We start from the raw sequence: 19,110 nt of genomic DNA on the forward strand, positions 1-19,110 counted from the left end.
GTCTATAGGCTACTGAAACAGTTTACAATCAGCTGGGCCGTATATTTTTTATTGGTATAAATAAAATCTAATTTTATAAAACTACTACTAAACTGCCCCGGGTCGTATGGGGGTCGTACAATTAATGTAGTAATCACAAATCCATCCATATCCGTACTAATTATATAAGGTCAAAAGTATGTCAGTCTGTATAAAAATCAAATTTTCCATTTATAAAATAATATTAATATGATTGAAAAGTAAATATCCTACGTGTAGGTATATTTAGATGATACTACCGGACTCCAAAAATGTTGTTTTGCTATTAAAATCGATATTAAAAAATAGGTGTTGATGGTAGAAAAGCTAAAATTTGAGGTTGTATGTTTAATGCCACATTAAAAAAATAAACAATGTCCAAAAAATAAAATAATAAATGTTAAGGGTAGATAAATCTTATTACTTAGGGGTATGAAAAATAGATAGTAGCTGATTCTCAGACCTACTGAATATGCATATGAAATTTCATAAAAACCGATCAAGCCGTTTCGGGAGAGTATGGTAACTAACATTCTGACATGAGAATTTAAATATAAGATAAGATGAAGTGATATTAATGATGTACTTGTGTCTTTACTAATATTGGCTGTAAGGTGATGTCAGATGTTCATGTATAATGATATACCAAAAGAATTTTTAACAAACAATTAAAAAAAATCCTCAGCTTTATCAATGCGGATTAGAGGTATGTTATCAACATAGATACATGTCAAGTATAATATGTCCTATTGATGGTAAAGTAATTTTTTTTTATAAAGTAAACTAAGGTTTCTATTGTTAATATTGTTGTGAAATTCAATGCAAGAATTGTTCTAGAAAATAAATGATACGCCATTGCACTTTTAAACAAACCCATGACTCAATTTTGAATGATAACATTATTTGTATATTTATAATATTTACAGTGACATCATTTACTGTGACAAATAATTAGAGAGGTTAGAAACTAGCAACAATTGTCATAAAAATAATCAAAGGCAGAGCAATGCTATACTTGGACGCAGCTGACACGCGAACCGGAGCCCTATAGTACTTGTCATATAGATCATTCCAGAACTGCATTCTCTGTGAGTGTGGATTCTGTCTCGGTTCTTCACTATGGGGTTGATTGATGGCACCACCGAAGTACCAGTAGTTGTAGGCAGCGTTGCTGACCGGTTGCCATTGCTGGGAAGACACAGCGCTCAATGCGGGTGTTCTGAAAAACATAATTATATTTTTTAATGGAGTAGAAAATTAACTAATGGTAACACACTTGATGGATTTTTTTGTGTCGTTGACCCCTTGCCATATTTTTCGGTTTTGGGTACACCCCCCATTCTTACCTGGTATTGATTTTTTGTAAATTTCTAACTGTAGTAAAGTTTAGTGTTAAAAACATAAAGTAAAAACAACAAGATGACGTCATAGTGTTCACAGCGTGTCCATTCCGGTTACCATGCGGTATCAATGAGTATAGTTCGGCTACTCACTTTCCGTTTCTAACAGGTCGGGATCGAATGGACTAACTTTGACTGACGTACAATTTGCGTCACATTTACATTAAAAATTTAATAATTTCGTATAAATATCGGGCTTAAATTTATAATTATTAACGAATTGACAAATATAAAAACAATAGTTTTTGAAAGTCAAACCACATGAAACTGGTCCGTTTCAAGGTTATTTGGTCACATCACTACAAAAACAACACCTGCAGATAACCTGCAATATAAACTGAGCGGCCGGACTTTAAAATGTAACTCTTATCCTGATTGTTTTACAATTTTCAACTGAAATGCATCTTTCAAAGTCAGCTGTTTGGCGGTTGAAATAGGACAGAGGTACCCACGGGGACGACATTGAATTAAAAATATAAATAAATAAATAATACTGGACAATTAACACAGCGCCATCTAGAGCAGTAAGCAGAGCTTGTGTTATGGGAACTAGACACTTGATATAAATACTTAGATATTTTTTATACATAATATACATAGAAAACAAAACAAAACACCCAGACCGGTAAAAACCGGTAAAAGTCTGGGTGTTTAGTTGTACAATCATACTTTTGAATACAAATGTCTGTACCGTGCGAGGAATCGAACCCGCGACCATCGAAATTAAAGCGGTGTGCTTGGCCACTAGAGCACCGAGGCTACCAAATGGGTGTGTATGACACCCAAAATAAATAATAACCGTCAAGGATAACCTACAAAGCGCTATCTAATCTTTAAGCAGAGCTATACTGTGGACAGTAGATAACTGTTACACACATTTATACATTTTTATTCGGAAAATATGTGCAAAATAAGTGGAAAATTCCCAGATTAAAGCAAAAGTCATACTCATGAATACATTTTTTTCCTTTTCTATAAGTATATAATACAATACTAATGTTATATAAGATTACAACAACTTTATGCCCATACTAGCTGTTAACCGCGCCTTCATCCACGTGGCAATGATTTTTTTTATATAAAAATAAACAAATTTCCAAAATAAGTAATTCACTTCTTAGCTATCAGAAAGTGAAAGTGTCGTCAAAATAGGCCCTGCCGTTTCAGAAATTAGCAAGAACAAACAGACACTTCAAATTTCATAGCTGTGCACAAGGTTCCACACGTGTTAAATTTTAATATAAAATATAGCTTATGTGTTATTCTGATGCATAAGCCATATTACAGTAAAGTTTCATTAAAATCCATTGAGTAGTTTTTGCGTGAAAGAGTAAGAAAGATCCATATTCACAAACTTTCGCGTTTATTAAGATAAGATAATACATACACATAAAATAACTCGTTTTATGCGATATAGGTATAACGAGTATGATATAAAATAGATAGATAACCTTTTTATGTTCATTAAACGGCACACGCCCAAGGTACAGTAATATAAAGAAAAAGATGCAATGTAAAAATACATACATACACATAATCATACATGTAAAATGTGTACGCTTACAATTCAGATAATATCAAAATTTGAGATCATTTTGATTAGTTACTGAGATTTTCGGTATTGCTGTACGCACTTAATGTATAATGTACATAGGTATTTTAGAACATCATCCAGTATTTCAATAATTTAAATTTACATTAGTCAGAAAAAAATACTACTTTTTCTCATTACATCTAAAGGTACTCCAACTACCTGAGATTTCTTTAGGCTATATTTTGACCCACAACAAATTTTATCCTTAGTCATCCAGCTGTGAATTCTTAACGTACAGACAATTTTCGACTTTTTACAATCTTAAACAATGTTTAATAAAACATTAAATTTTGGTTTGGACCGATTGAACTGAAATTAAAAATAAATGTTACGGAATTTCCAGTTAAATCATAATTTAAATTTATACTAATCTGCGTGTACAAATACACAAAGAGAGAAAAAAAAACAAAAAGCAATTTGTTTTGGCATGGTAACATAAATACAAGTCTGTAATTTAGTTAAAAAAAACTGTAATATTTACTCACCCGATTTTTGCAAACGACACAACATGGTTGATGAGCGACGTTGATGCATTCGTACCGTGGACGCTCATATTGATGTCAAATAAGTATTCCAGAATACCTCCGTGTTTTACACCATTCAGTGGTATATGGGGATATGCCCAGTCATCGTTTGTCGAACCTCGGTAAGCAAACTCGAGTAAATATACATTAGCTCTCGACGTTTCAGCTCTTGCTTTGGTACCTCTTAATACTGACACACGAATAACGGTATCTCCATGGTAATCTAAATAGTCTTCTACGTCGATATTACTATTATTACTGGTGCTACCATTGTTCTGGAAATAGAACTCGCGTATGGAATTCACCGTATCCGTCTTGTTCGCTTCAGAACCAAATTCCAAATCTACTTGAATAAACTCAGTTAAATTTGATTGCATTCTGGGAAGCCAATCATTGTATTCTGCAGCTCTTATTGTGCCCTCCCTATCGGTGTAAGCAGCTAAATAGGGTATATGACTAAAGTTACCAATTTTTAATATGTCTGTTGGTGCATCGTAAAGGAAACCGTTAGGTAGGTCAGGATTCTCCAAGCAAGGAGCAAATAATACAGTGTTGTTTGTAAACGGAATATCAAGAGCAGGAAATAATAAATTTGTTGGAGTAGTCTTTAGTAATCTTGCTAAATCGCTTCGCGTTTTTCCAGAGTAAGAAAGTTTTGATGCTACAAGTTCAGCGGAACCGACCGGATCATAGGATAAAGCCCAAGGTGCTACTGTTGATCCACTGATGGCGATTGCTTTGTGTACCAAATCTTGCGAGAGTGGTGACATTGTGATCAAGTCGACTATTGCAGCTCCAGATCCGTGTCCAAGTAGTACAACATTATTCGGGTCTCCTCCAAAATTGGCTATATTTTCCTTAATCCATTGTAATGCCAATATAACGTCTTTAAGGCCAGCATTGCCAGGAGCCTCTGGAACTCCAAGACATAGAAATCCGAAGATAGAGACACGGTAATTTACTGATACCACCACAAGATCCTCCACAACGAGTCTCCTGAATGAAATTTCCTTTTCAGAGGACAAATATCCTTCGCCTTCAAGCCAAACGATAACAGGTTTGCCAGCTGTTTCATTTTTAGTGTAAATATCTAGCGCTAAACAGTCTTCACTGCCTGTTAACTGTCCTTGTGCAGTAGGTTGTACACAAGTAACTTTATGAACTGCGTGAAATTCGCCTGGGTATGGTTCAGCGGGTTTAGGTGCCTATAAAAAATAGAAGATTGTTCGATTAAATATTGCATTATATTATATCTGACTAGCTTTTGCCAGCGAATTCGCTCACTATTGTGATTTGATTCGCTCACTAGTGTGATATGATTTTTTTATGAATCAGCCGCGAGCGTCATTACGCTCGCGGCTGATTCATAAAAAAATCATATGCATGTACTTATTTATTTTTATGAATATTGTATGAAATGTAATACTAAGACGGAATGTCTACTTAATATTGTTTCTCCATACAAACGCTAAACATTTGTTCTACCTCCTTAAGAATTGAATTTCGATGAACCCTTTCATATCCTCGTTTACTTCTTATAAACAGTACATGTGAAAAAAAGTTTCAATGTAGGTTCAAGGGATTAATGTGGTTGATGAGTCAATGACCCGGGCCATCATTTTTTATGTATAAGATAAGACAGTCAAGTAATATATATACTCAGTATATGATATCAACAGTAGATCAATATTATAATAGTAAACAGTTCATTCTATATATGTATATATATACCTACTATGATGTCATTGTCTTAATTGTATCATCGTTAAAGTTGGATTTTAGGGATAACTCATTCTTAATATTATTGGTATACAATTAATGAATAATTATAGGTTAATAATATAAATTTGTGTTGTATATATGTATTGTATATATATATATATATATATATGTGTTTAGTTATTTCTTTTAAATTACGAAACGGATATTAATGCAATTTTCCTTAACAGATAGAGTGAATCACGAGTTTTATACGTAAATAAATACTTGATGTATTATAAAGCAATGAGTTCGATTCCGATAAGTCGGAATTCCCGATTATTTTTACACCTTGTTATTCTGTAAGCATTTTATCAACTCATGTCATCACCCATCGCTTCACTCAAGATACTCGTATCCATTTGAGAATATAAAGTTCCTACGGAGCTATCGAGTTTGCCTGTATTTGTAGTAAAATAACTAGTATTATAAAACTCGCTAGCGACTACAGTCCACAGGCTTGACAGCGGGATGGAGGTGCGCCTTCCGAGCATGGACTGTTAGTCGCTATCGAGTTTTACAGAATACCAATGTTTAACCTCACCGCGGATTTCGATTTCGAATCCGAAAGTGATGCTTACAGAATAGCTCTACAGATCCGACGTTTTATATCGGAAATTGAACATTCGAATAGCGCCGGCCGCAGTCAACTTGTACAAACATGTTTATGGCCGTCGCGAACTATAAGTCCACTACACTTGTCGATCGTCTTGTCCCTTCCAATTGTTATTATGCAATAATTTGTTTAGTTGAGTTCGATTTTTAAACATTCTTTTATATTTTTAAAACATTCTTTTACATTAAATTTTGAACACGTGGCAATCCTTTTTATAGTTAAAATTTGCAGTATCATATTCGATAAGCGGATTGGTAATTAATTTGATTGACTGTACAACATATTAATTTTCAATGATTGAGTTAATAAGGTTAGACCGGCTGATTAAGTGAACAATGTTCTTATTTACTTAACCTAATACTACTCCGATAAACCAAATCTAAACTAAAAACTACTCTTGACTTCATTTCTGATAAACCACATTCATACCATTCCTAGTAAATACTTGAATAGAGGGAAAGGGCATTGTTAGTAATGGGAACTAGTAATCTCCAATTTACCATGTTCGGTCGACCTCCACGCGATTACTTCTAGAAACCATCGTGATAAAATCCTAGTAAGTTTGTCACGATGGGCTAACTAATCTGACCTTATATCTTATTATTCTCCACTGGTGCCCCACTTGCGTAAACCGTTAACCATACCATAGCATTTCATTATCGTCCACAAAAAAAACATGAATATTATAGTTCAGTAAAGTCGAGGAATTTAAACATTTGTACTGCACCCATACGATATCTGTGATATCATACGAGCAATGATAAATACAGTAATGACTAATAAAATGATAAGTAATCAATCTGATATTATTTAACAGTTATGAAATGTTGCTAACTATATAATTTCTTTAAAATTTCAAACACGAAACCTCTAATCGCTTATGTAATGTGCTTTTTATATTTACATAGAAAACAAGATACGTACCACAAATCTATTTTCATCGGAAGTTGGTTGACCATATCTTAAACCATAAAAAGTGTAATAATCTCCGTCGCCCGCTTTTACACCTGCCACTAAACCTTGTGTGGTGTTTACTGATAAATTTTGCGAATGTACACCAATTATACTAGTGACCACTAGCCACAAAATAAGAGTAGACATTGTGCTAATCTTATACTTTATTTCGATGATTCACAAACTTATTAATATGACATGCGCGCGCGTAACGTGCGACGTTCGCGACGTTTCATGTATGACTGAATCGTTATAGTAAAAATGGTTATTATAGAGCTATCAACTATGTGATTGGGTGATAACAGTTAACTGATAACAGATCAGAGTTGCCAGCCTTAATCAACCAACTTAACCACGCAGGAATTAATAAAAAATCCAATAAAATCTCGTACATTAGCTCAATTTGGCACTCGTTTATCATAGCATTTTGAACGCTCTAAATATTATACTAACATGTTCTCGAAAATCATAAATATCGTGTTTGCACGAGGATTTTCATATGGTTGCCATACCTGCAACGCTACTATCTATCTATACTCAATAATCTTTTTTTAAACTCTTCAGTGTTGTGTAATTACGGTCAAGAACCGGTTGCTAACAAAAACATGACCGTATATAAATATATATTTAATGACTGATAAAACAAACAAGTTATTTTCAATTGTTGAAGTCAAGTTGAAAGAAACACTGGACATGTCTATATTACGCCAGATGTATTTCAATCCAATGCGATATGGAGCCAGATTACAGATCTATCGCATTAATGTTTGGTTTGTTTATCATTGTTCATTCATCAAGTCAGTCAGAAACATTTTGCCGCGTAAAGAAAGAAAAAAACCAACCAGCATTTCTGAGCAATCGCAATTTATAAAATAAAAATGTAATACATTTACAGTGATTATTGAGTCAGAATCAAGATCCATTTATTTATAAGACATGCGCGATGACCATGTATATTGGACCGCCACGTGTTGTGAGGGGGAGGGGGGGGGGGAGATGGAATATGTGGCGCACCAGTCCATCGTCCTTTTTTGTGTGAACGGCGGACTAGAACCCTAAGACTGAGCAGGGCGGTAGAGCCGCGTCCGTTCCACACATGTCTGTAGATCTTGTAGAGACAAGGGCAGAAGCGGGTCTAAGATGCGGTTAGTGTATACCGGGGCACCAGTAGATGATTATATGTATTATTTTATATTATAATATTGTTTATATCTCTCTTTATTTGTCTGTCATCTTACTGTTCACTTTATCCATCTGTCAAACTGTTCGTGAACAACTAAGTTTTATTCAAAATTATTTTGCAATTGTTTGTTGGATTTATCCCAAGAAACTCATAATCATTGCAAGTTTTACATAAAATATTCATATTAAGTTAAATTAATAATAATTATAGTGAAGTTCGGTTGTTGCATACGTCGAAGGAAAAAAATACCCACTAATTTAATTGTAAGTCTTTTTATACTTTGTATTATTATAATTTAAAGGGATAGAGCACAATTTATCTACATTTATTTCGTTATTCAGTTAAAACGTTTATTTAGATTATCAATTTATCAAATATAACTTGTATATAATATACCTAGGAGAATTTATTCACAATTTTAACACTTAAACTGTATAGTAAGGTTCAGCTGCTGTTCTCGTTGTAATACTTAGCTTCTTTTAGAAATAGCTCACTTCACTCTCCCTAGTAACTATTTATATTCTTAATAATGTCACTATCTACCCGTTCCACAACTGCGCGGCAGACAGAGATGAAGCTTAAAGTGGCCCTACAAGAACTTCAGGCATCCAAAGATCTCAGTGACAAGTTGATCAGGGAGAGAGAAGAGAGTGAAGATGAAATTTTAAAAATTATAAATAAAAATACACAATTAAAATCTGAATTGTCAGAACTTTATAATAGTCATCAGGAAGTTATTGAGCAGCGGGATCAGCTTCAAGAACTATTAAGTAGCTTTCACCAATGTAGTGATACACATGAGCAAGCCTTGAGGCGTATCACTGAGTTGGAGCTTGAGTTAAAGCAGGCATATCTTAAAATTAATGATCTTGACACAAAATTTGAATCTCAACAAAGTAATGAGATTAGTAATTTATATGATGAGCTTATTAGTGTCGACTGTATGCCTCCTTCTACTTCAGTTCCATGCAGCCATCCAGTTGTGATTGACCTTACTAGCGACACATCACAGGGCAACTATAATAATAACATATGTATGATGAGTCATAATAAATTAAAAAAATATTTAAAATTAAAAAAGTTTATAACTAAGACTCGGAGTATATTATATAAACGTTCCAAAAATGGTCAGTTGCTGAAAAAAACTAGTTTAAACAATTTAAAATTGCATGATTATATTAATAAGTATAATAATAAACTAGTGGAAAGCCAAAAGTTATATGACATGGATACAAGTTACCTAACTTCAAAAATAAAGAGTTTAGAATCATCGCTTCATGATTTAAATAACAAGTATACTATCTCACAAAAACAAATCCAGGAGCATATTTTGGCAATGGATGATTTGATTGATGTCAGTAAATACAATGCTGACCGTTTTGAGTCATTAACTAAACATTGTACATGTGATCATTCAACTTTGCCAAATAATAATTCAGTTTCAACTGTGCAGATAAATGAAGTTCAGGGGATTTGTGTCAGTGACTATACTCCTAAAAGTAGCACAATGGTGTTTTCTGACAGAATAGGCTGTAATTTTGGATCTATATTGAAGTATCATCTTAAGGGTGATGTATTAAATTACTGTATGCCAGGGGCATCATTTGCACAAATTATTAACAAAATTAAATCTACTAAAATGAATAAAATGACCACAGTTGTGTTATTTTTTGGTAATAGTATTAAATTAAATAGACAGGATATAATTAAAGGTATTCAATATTTGTTACAATTGAATGTATATAAGATTGTATTGTGCGCTCTTCCTTATACAAGTAGCCATTATCATAAAAAAATTAACAATAAGGTACATTACCTTAATAATTTATTACATACATTGACATGTCGTCATAGTGACGTTTTTACATTTTTTGACACTAATAGTTTTATTAGTGATTTTTATTTGACAAAAGATACAATGTATCTTTCTAAATCTTCTAAGAATAAAATAGCCACTTTAGTGGCTTATAATATTGACTTCATGAACAGTTTACATGGTAAACTTCAATATAAAAATTGTGACATAACAAATGATTCTATTAATTTTTGTTTAAATAGTGATATAAGTAATTTGACTGCAGATTTAAACTGCTAACAAAGACAAAGGGAAAGCAATTAGAATTGGTAATTGTTCATCAGAACATACAAAGTTTTCCCGGCAGTGAATTAATTATACAATTATTTTTGGAAAAATACAATATTGACATTATCTGTTTCACTGAACATTGGCTTAAAGAAAGCAATATGATGTTCAGTTTAAATAATTATAATGTTGTCAGCTGCTTCAATAGAAAGTCAGTTAACAGAGGTGGGTCTATGATAATTGCAAGAAATAATATTAAAGTAAAGGAACGTGCTGACATTGTTAGACTTTCTATTGAGTGTTGTACAGAAATCTCATGTATAGAACTAGATAATTATATACTTATATGTGTTTATAGGCCTCCTAATAGTGATTATAATGTATTTGAAGAGGTGATGGAGGATATATTAAAAAAAGTATTTAATAGCAGTAAAAAAATCATTGTGTGTGGTGATTTTAACGTTGATATTCTTTGTGATACACCCACATGTACAAAAATTATTAGTTTATTTCAGTCTTTTAATTTGAGTAATGTCTTTCAGGAACCCACTCGTGTAACCGCTACGACTGCTACTTGTCTTGACAATGTTTTTTGTAACTGTGAGTATATTGAAAAATTAATAATAAATAAACTTCCTTCGGATCACTGTAGTCAAGTTGTTAAGTTTAGTAATCAGACTAAAAAAAATACCAATAATAAAAGATCAAAAAGACAAATAAATGCTTACAATATTAATAAATACAAAAGCACGGTTAAATATAAATTAGACTTAGAGTTACAATCTGTCAGTCTTAATAATCCTGATATTCTTTACACCAAGTTAATTAGTCTTTTGTCAAAAGAATACCAGAATATTTTCAAGAAAAGAGAATATTGTGTTAAATCTAAATTTACAGAATGGGCAACAGTAGGAATACTTAAAAGTAGAAACATTTTATTTGATTTATATGATCAAAAAAAATATAGATTTGATGACAAATTTACAACTTATGTGAGAAATTACTCTAAAATTTTCAAACAAGTTTGTATTGCAGCTAAATCTAATTTTATAAATAAACAAATTAATCAGTCCTCTGACAAAATTAAGACCATCTGGGGAATTATAAACAAAGAAACTGGACGGTCTGAAAAAGCCTGCAATCAATTCTCATTAAATTATGACAATAAGTTAATAACAGCAACAAAAGATATAGTTCATATTTTTCAAGATTTTTTTGCTAATATTCCGATTGATATTACTTCTTCTTTAGACTCATCTCCAATTCGAGCAAAAACATTACTGGAGGCTAATGTCAGCCCTTGCTCTTTAACATTTAAATTTTCACATGTCAGCCCTTTTCATGTCATAAAAATATTCAAACAGTTAAATTTAAAAAATACGGAAGATCTCTGGGACATGTCAGTTAAAGTAGTTAGTACATTCATAGATATTGTTGCTCCTTATCTAGCTACTATTTTCAATAAATGTGTTGATAATGGCGTGTTTCCTCAATTAATGAAATTTAGCAAATTAATTCCACTCTTTAAATCTGGAGATAGATTTGAGCTAGGCAACTATAGACCAATTTCTATTTTGCCAGTTCTAAGTAAAGTATTTGAAAAAATTATGTTTAACCAAATGTTAAAATACTTCAGGGATAACGGACTGCTTCACAGTCAGCAATATGGTTTCACTGCCGGCAAGTCTACTACTGATGCAGGTGTAGCGCTTATTACACATATATTCGAATCATGGGAAAACTCACAGGATGCTCTCGGCGTTTTTTGTGACTTGTCGAAGGCGTTTGATTGCGTAGATCATGAAACACTTTTGTACAAGCTCAAATATTATGGTATTAGAGATAATGACCTAAGTCTAATGAAAACTTATCTAGAGGATAGGGTGCAAACTGTAGATATTGATGGTGTAAAGTCTAAGGGAACTAATATAAAAATGGGCGTTCCTCAAGGTTCAATATTAGGCCCATTTCTCTTTTTAATTTATATAAATGACCTTCCCTACATGGTAGAGAAAGTTGCAGATATAGTGTTATTTGCGGATGATACTTCGTTAGTGTTTAAAATTGGTCGCCAATGTAATCAATTAGACGATGTAAATTATGCTATCTCTGCTATACTAAATTGGTTCACATGTAATAATCTATTATTGAACTCCAACAAAACTAAGTGCATTAAATTCACGCTGCCTAATGTAAAACAAGTAAATACGCAGCTATTGCTTAATGATGAAATAGTAAATTTTGTTAATGATACAGTTTTTTTAGGAATAACAGTGGACTCGAAGTTACAATGGGGGCCCCATATTTCAAAATTAGCCAGTAGACTTAGTTCTGCTGCTTATGCAATTAGAAGGATAAGGCAATTAACAGACGTGGCGACGGCAAAACTTGTATATTTTAGTTATTTCCATAGCATTATGTCATATGGCATACTGCTATGGGGTAAAGCTGCCGATATAAATACTATATTTATTTTACAAAAGAGAGCCATACGTTCTATTTATGGTATGGGTTCTAGAGAGTCATTACGTCAATGCTTTAAACAATCAAATATCCTCACCGTTGCCTCACAGTACATTTATGAAAATATTATGTATACAAGGAAAAACTTAGATAGTTTCAAGAAACTTAAAGACTGTACAAGTAGAAACTTACGCAATAAAAATAAGCTAATTTTACCCAAATGCCGTCTACACAAAGTTAGTAATTCATTTTATGGTAATTGCGTAAGATTCTATAATAAACTGCCAGAGTCTATGCTAAATCTTACAGAGAGGCAATTCAAATCTTATATTAAACAAATGTTATGTAAAAAAGCCTATTATAAGATAGATGAATTTATAGATGATAGCAATATATAGCAAGAATAAGTTTATTTGCGGACAACGTTATAATTTTAATTTTCATACTGCTTTCTTGATATATGATAGCGTAGCGGCTTTTGTATTGATTGCCGCATGCATCCTTATGTAAAGTGCGAATACTGTAACTACCATATAGTAATTTTTGTAGCTGTGACGTGGTCGTGTGGAATGAGTAGTCATGCTCACTAAAATGTCCAGACATGTGGCGGCGTGGTGGGCCGGGTCAATGGGCTCCCTAAAATATGGTCGAGCGCAGTGATGGCTGGCTCATCCGTCATACTCGTGAACGAGTGCTGCTTGTAGGGACTGGTCTGCTCTTATCACTACGACTGATTTAATCTTATTGCATGATTATATTTGACCCAAAAATTAGTGCTTGTTGGTAGTTTGTATTCACACGTTTCGACTTGTAAATGTAAACTTACAAGGATTATTTAAAAGAGCAACACACAAGTTTCTTGCTCGTTCTTCTTGTGATGAGAAAGCTTTCCGAACGAGTGGTAGATAAAAAACAAATTGTTATGACTATTCAAAAGTGCTTAAATTAAGTTTATTTGAATAAATGATTTTCTATTCTATTCTATTCTATTTATTTATTAATCCACCATCAACTTACATATTCAAAACCATAATTTTATAAAATCTCAATAACAATATTATGTTATCTTTGTTGTCAACAAAGTAGTCGTTTGCAGTAATGGTTAATTTAGTTTATTCATATGTATGTTAGTCTATCTGTATTTATAATACGGGCTATTAGCTGCCTGACTTAAATAAATAAACAATTTATTAGATTTTTATTCAACGCGTATAATGTTACTGTGGTGTAAACATTATATAGTTTTCCAATTTTAGATCCATGATCTCTTACAGATCTTTACATAGTCTAAAATGAAGTCGCTTCCGCGGTTTATTCACGCAACGGATTTCAATGAAGTTTTTAACAACAGACTGCGTTATTCAAGACGAACGTTTATATTAGTAATACATGTGACACCCGTGTGAAACCGGGGCGGGTAACTAGTAATGATAAAAGTGACCATTCTTTATATATAAATAAATATGAATGTATCTTACAAGTGCTAGAAATCGAATATGTCACAAAAATGTTACTACATATTAAGAGAAAACACCTATAATCTAATATATACTATATTATTATGTGGAATCTGTACATATTGCTAATTATCGATTTAGACATAATTTGTATGTATCAGTATAGGTACTATACAGTTTTAAGCATGAAAATAAATGAATGTAAATAATAAATGTATAGAGATAGTCAGCATTTTTAATTAGCGAAAGACCACAACAAGGTGGTCATATCATTAAGTGTTTATTACAAATTGATACATTGCTACGTTTATTGTCCACCACAGATAAGACATGTCTACACAGTTACCAGTTACATAGCAATATGCTGTAGTTAAGATTTAAATTTACATATCCAGGATATGCCGTAACCACAGTCTATTGATCTACAGATTTAGATCATCATCATCACAAATACACACATGCACACATACACACACGCACACATATACTACTGTGTTCTATAGTCTGAATTTTTCTAATTCTTTTCAAAGTTGTAAACTGTCTGATTACCCATTAGCCGAGTGTGGGGGCGTAATTCGGTAACACAGGTTTTCCTAGGACAGATTCAGTTCCATTCATTTATATTGTTATATATACTGAATTTACCAGAAAAAAATTGTTATAAAATATATTCTTTATAATAAAGCTTTTTATAATAATGAAGATAATAAGATAATAACGTTTTTGTAGAAAATATCTATCTAACTTAAAATGCATAGCGTTGACAATCTTATCTGATTGAACAGAGATTAAGTGCGTAGCGGTTTCTATGTTGATTGTCGCATGCCTAATCCTTGTTGTTAATTAAATATAAGTAAATCAATATTTATTTAAAAGAGCAGCACACAAGTTTCTTGCTTATTCTTCTTGTGATGAATCTGCATTCCGAATAAGCGGTAGAATAAAAAAACTTGACTATACAAAAGTGCTTATGTTAAGTTTATTTGAATAAAGATTATTTCTATTTCTATATATCCTGTATATTTAGCTGAATAAATGCCAAAGGGCCACAACGCAAAAAAAAACTGAAATATTTTTTTTTCCAAAAATGGTAGATATCTAAATCGTTATAATTTTTATATTAATAAAGACACCCATGATTTTAAAGCTAATACATAGATATACCTTTTATAGATTCGTAAAAATAGTAAAATTAACACAGTGAAAATTTTGATAGGCTTTCCGGTAAAATTTACCGTTTTGCGTCTTGTGGCGCTTTGGCATTTAATCAGCGATATGTTTAATGTTAAAACAATTTTGTGAATACTCATAATGGAATGGAATAAATAAATTTTACTATTTAAAAAAAGCATAGACAAAACATCCAGTTATTGTTTACTTTCTGAACGTATTATATTGTTTCAATGAACATAAAATTCATGTACTTCACACTATAACGTTCTTGTTAGTTGTTATTGTTGGCGCAACGCCAAAGTCGTGTCATTACGATCTCTATGCATGCTTGTGTGGGCACTACCCACCTTGATGTGTCTAGATGTGACAAATTCGCTAAGAATATAGCTCGTTGATTTCCAGGGGGAACTGCGTGGAGGTTATCCTGACGATAAAGAATGATAAAGGAGATTCTACCAATGTACCATACATAGGTCTCTGAATCTCCTTTATAGGGGGGATATATAATAATAATATAATAATAATAATCTTTATTTGTCTCAAACAAAAACTTTTCACACAATACAACTGTTGCCCATACAATAATATAATTTAAAACTAATGAATGAGACCAAACGGTCTATATCCTCAGTGAGGGCAGTGAGTCCACCCTCTCTGCTATTCAGTTATAGCCTTTATCAGTAAAATAATACAATATGAGATCGACGACGACGATAGCATATTAAGTTAAGTTCTAAACTACAACTAACAAAGTAAACATAAAAATTGACAATAACAAGATTACAAACTAATAAGATTGGACAATAACAAACTTATATATATAGAATCTAAACATTATTCAGGATTAGTTACAACATTAAATTAAAACTAAGAATTATTCAGGATTATTTTATCAAAGGATATACCATCAGACGCAGACTTGCGTGTACACACACATATCGACACAACGCAGTAGTTTACAATACTACGAAACGAGGGATTGTTCTTGCAGTAACCATTTGCAACATTTGCGCCTAAATATTGGTAAGGATAAAATCAGTGTTGAACGAACTGGCGGGGGCAAGTCGTTCCAAATTTTTGCTACAGCATACTTAAAACAACCCCTAGTTCTTGTGAGCTTGATGAAAGGTTTAGAAAACTGATGACATCTGTCTCTGAGGGAGTCTATTTTAGATTTATAAACACTAGTTTTTACATATAAATATGAAGGGAATTTTGTATTCCTTATGGAGTGCAAAATATATACCATATTGATCTTTACCTACTTTTATTTACAACCAACAACACTTTGTTTTGTGTGTGCTAAAAAGCAGACGAATTTTCGTTCGTTCAAATTAGTATTCAAATTCAAATTCAAAATATCTTTATTCATGTAGGTCTATTACAGACTCTTATGATATGTCAAATCTACCGTCAGTTCGGAATGATATCGAGATGAGAAGAACTGACAGGAACCTCAGCTCGTATTTTTTTCAAATAATAGTGGAACATGTTTATGATAAATACAGTTATTAAAATTCAAATTTGGGAGAATAGAGTGACCACCAGCATATGCTATCGCAAACAAAAAATTTAATCAGTGTTCACAACCTGAACAGACCATTCCACCATATTCAGACCATATTCAGTTATCTCATAATAAAGCCCTAATTTATACTGATAAAATTACGAATGTAGGCCTCGTACTTAAAAAGTCGTTTGAAACTGAGGCAAAAATGATAAACTAGTGCATAAAGTGTCACGGCCATCACATGATAACTTGATGCCCGTAGCACTATTCATGTATATTGGTGACGGTTACTATTTACCATCATGTGAATTAGTTTTTTTAATTTGAATTTCTTGTACGTAGGGTTGCCATCTCTAAAATTTGTAAACCAGTACTAAACGCGTGAAAAACCCGGACATGTGAACAGGTTTTTTAGTCATAGTCAATATAATATAAAATAGTATAATGTCATAAATCACCTATTTATTTATTTTCAGACCTTAAAATTAAATGTTACAAATTACAGTTTGTTATAAATTCTGTTAATAATCAGTTCGATTTTTTGTTCTTTAATAAAACACAAATTATTAATATACTTTAATATTAAAACTAAACAATAAAACATACATTGCCCCGGACGCTCATATACATAATATTATTATTAATTTTATATATTCATAATATCCAGAATACCCAGATGGATAGCAACCCTACTTACAAGTAACCCTACTTATAACAGTTTCGAATGAGTTCAGCCCTATCGATTAGCGCTGCCCTGAGTTAATTGCGAGTCACTAGCGGTTCCCCTAGAAAAGATCGTGACAAATTCATGGTGAATTTACTACGATGGGCTAACTGACCTGACCTCAAGCTCATCTTATCATCCTCCACATGTATTTAATATAAAAAAATATAAGAATAACTGATAGACAGTTGTTTAGCACTCATAAAATGTAAAGGTAAGTTGGACTCCATTTTCCGCAATTAGGCTCTCATCTGGGCCAGTGTGCGTGTAGAGCCAAGACTACTAAAATAGCCAGCTCCTCCTAAAAGCGCGGAAGTCTCCTGGTGTCTTCACAGGCTTCACGGTTTATCACTCATAAACCAAGCTCTGTTAAAACATAGAAAAAAAATAGGTTCCCGTAACGCAAGTTTGAAATAAAACACTGAAATTTTGATTTAAATATAATAAACTGAATAGTGGAATATGAAATGATATTCTTTTCAGGACATTTACATTAAGATAATAGTATAAAATAGTTAGGTATATTATAAGATATACAACAATATTTATCTATACAATAATATCTATACAATAATATCTATAAGAATAAACTTAATATCAATTTCTAGGCAATTCCTTATCGTTTCTTTTTGTTTTAGGTAAATAGGTCCAAAACAAAAAAAAATATCGGCCTCACTAAAAGTATTTATTTATTTACTTTTTAGGATCACCAACATAAGATACAGTCAATACAATATGTCGTGCTTTTATAACTAATTATATAATAAAAAAATTGTTTAATGTTTTTGAATATATATTTTTTCTACACGGTACATATGTAAGCGTATAAATTAAAAATAATATGATAGGCATGTCATTTTAAACATAATTTTGTACACAATTGTAAATATTTGAAACAAATGTTTCTATTATTTGAAATCTATTTGTTTTAAACAAATCACAGAGAATCATAAACGTTCCGTATACCTTTGTGCGTTGAAATCGTCAATGTTTTTGAATTATATTAATATTATAAACAACCCTAATTTTATATAAAATATTCAGTTAATATAACATATTTTTTTAATTTGAACCAATTTTTTTTTTCATAAAACCAAATATTGAGTTGGTAATATTTAATAAAATAAATATATCAAGATAAATAATGCTGATATTTTAACCAAAAGAAACACCTTCTAAATTGTTTCTCTTACTCTAAAAACAGTTTTAATTCCACGCTGTCATTTCGGCAAAAAAGGGATTCAGTGACATTGCAATGAGGTCACTGAATCAACATTCGATAGTTATATTTTTTATCGATATGTAAAGTTGCGTCTGCGTTGCAATGCTAGTTGACAGCATCAAATCGCATTATTAACAGATGACGTCATTTTCACTACGTCACATAAGAAATTACAAAATTGGAAATGAGTTTAAGAATATAGTTTGGTATCTATTTTATCCCAAAAATATATTATTTTAAGAAAAATAAGCCTTGTTACTAAGAATTTGTGTTTTTAGATGTTGCGGGTAAATGATACGATGTTGTTGGTCGAGACGATGTATATTACAGATGATGATAAACTAACAATATTAGACATGAACTCAAAATTGACATTGAAAAAGGCCAAGACTGTCATATCGTTTGGCAACTAAGTATTAAAAGATAGATAT

At 32.0% G+C, this 19,110-nt stretch overlaps 1 protein-coding gene across 1 annotated transcript; it reads right to left on the reverse strand.

Annotated features, from left to right (window-relative positions):
- Nucleotides 1–805: 805 nt before the first annotated feature.
- Nucleotides 806–7,093, reverse strand: LOC131851431 (carboxylic ester hydrolase-like). Its single transcript, XM_059201930.1, has 3 exons — nt 6,835–7,093; nt 3,498–4,741; nt 806–1,237 (listed from the first exon to the last, which is right to left on the reverse strand). The coding sequence occupies exons 1-3, from the start codon at nt 7,009–7,011 to the stop codon at nt 979–981; spliced, it is 1,680 nt and encodes a 559-aa protein (XP_059057913.1). The 5' UTR covers nt 7,012–7,093; the 3' UTR covers nt 806–978.
- Between the last annotated feature and the right edge of the window lie 12,017 nt (nt 7,094–19,110).

The sequence above is a fragment of the Achroia grisella genome, unplaced genomic scaffold, assembly GCF_030625045.1.
Source record: "Achroia grisella isolate CSIRO2021 unplaced genomic scaffold, CSIRO_AGI_Agris_v1 utg783, whole genome shotgun sequence".
NCBI classification, from domain to species: domain Eukaryota; kingdom Metazoa; phylum Arthropoda; class Insecta; order Lepidoptera; family Pyralidae; genus Achroia; species Achroia grisella.

Bases quoted from the DNA above. Each gene is read 5' to 3' on its own strand.
- LOC131851431 (XM_059201930.1), bottom strand. From the start codon at position 7,011: ATGTCTACTCTTATTTTGTGGCTAGTGGTCACTAGTATAATTGGTGTA. The intron at 4,742-6,834 runs GTACGTATCTTG...TATTTTTTATAG, and splicing joins CCGATGAAAATAGATTTGTG to GCACCTAAACCCGCTGAACC. The intron at 1,238-3,497 runs GTGAGTAAATAT...TATGTTTTTCAG, and splicing joins GTGTCGTTTGCAAAAATCGG to AACACCCGCATTGAGCGCTG.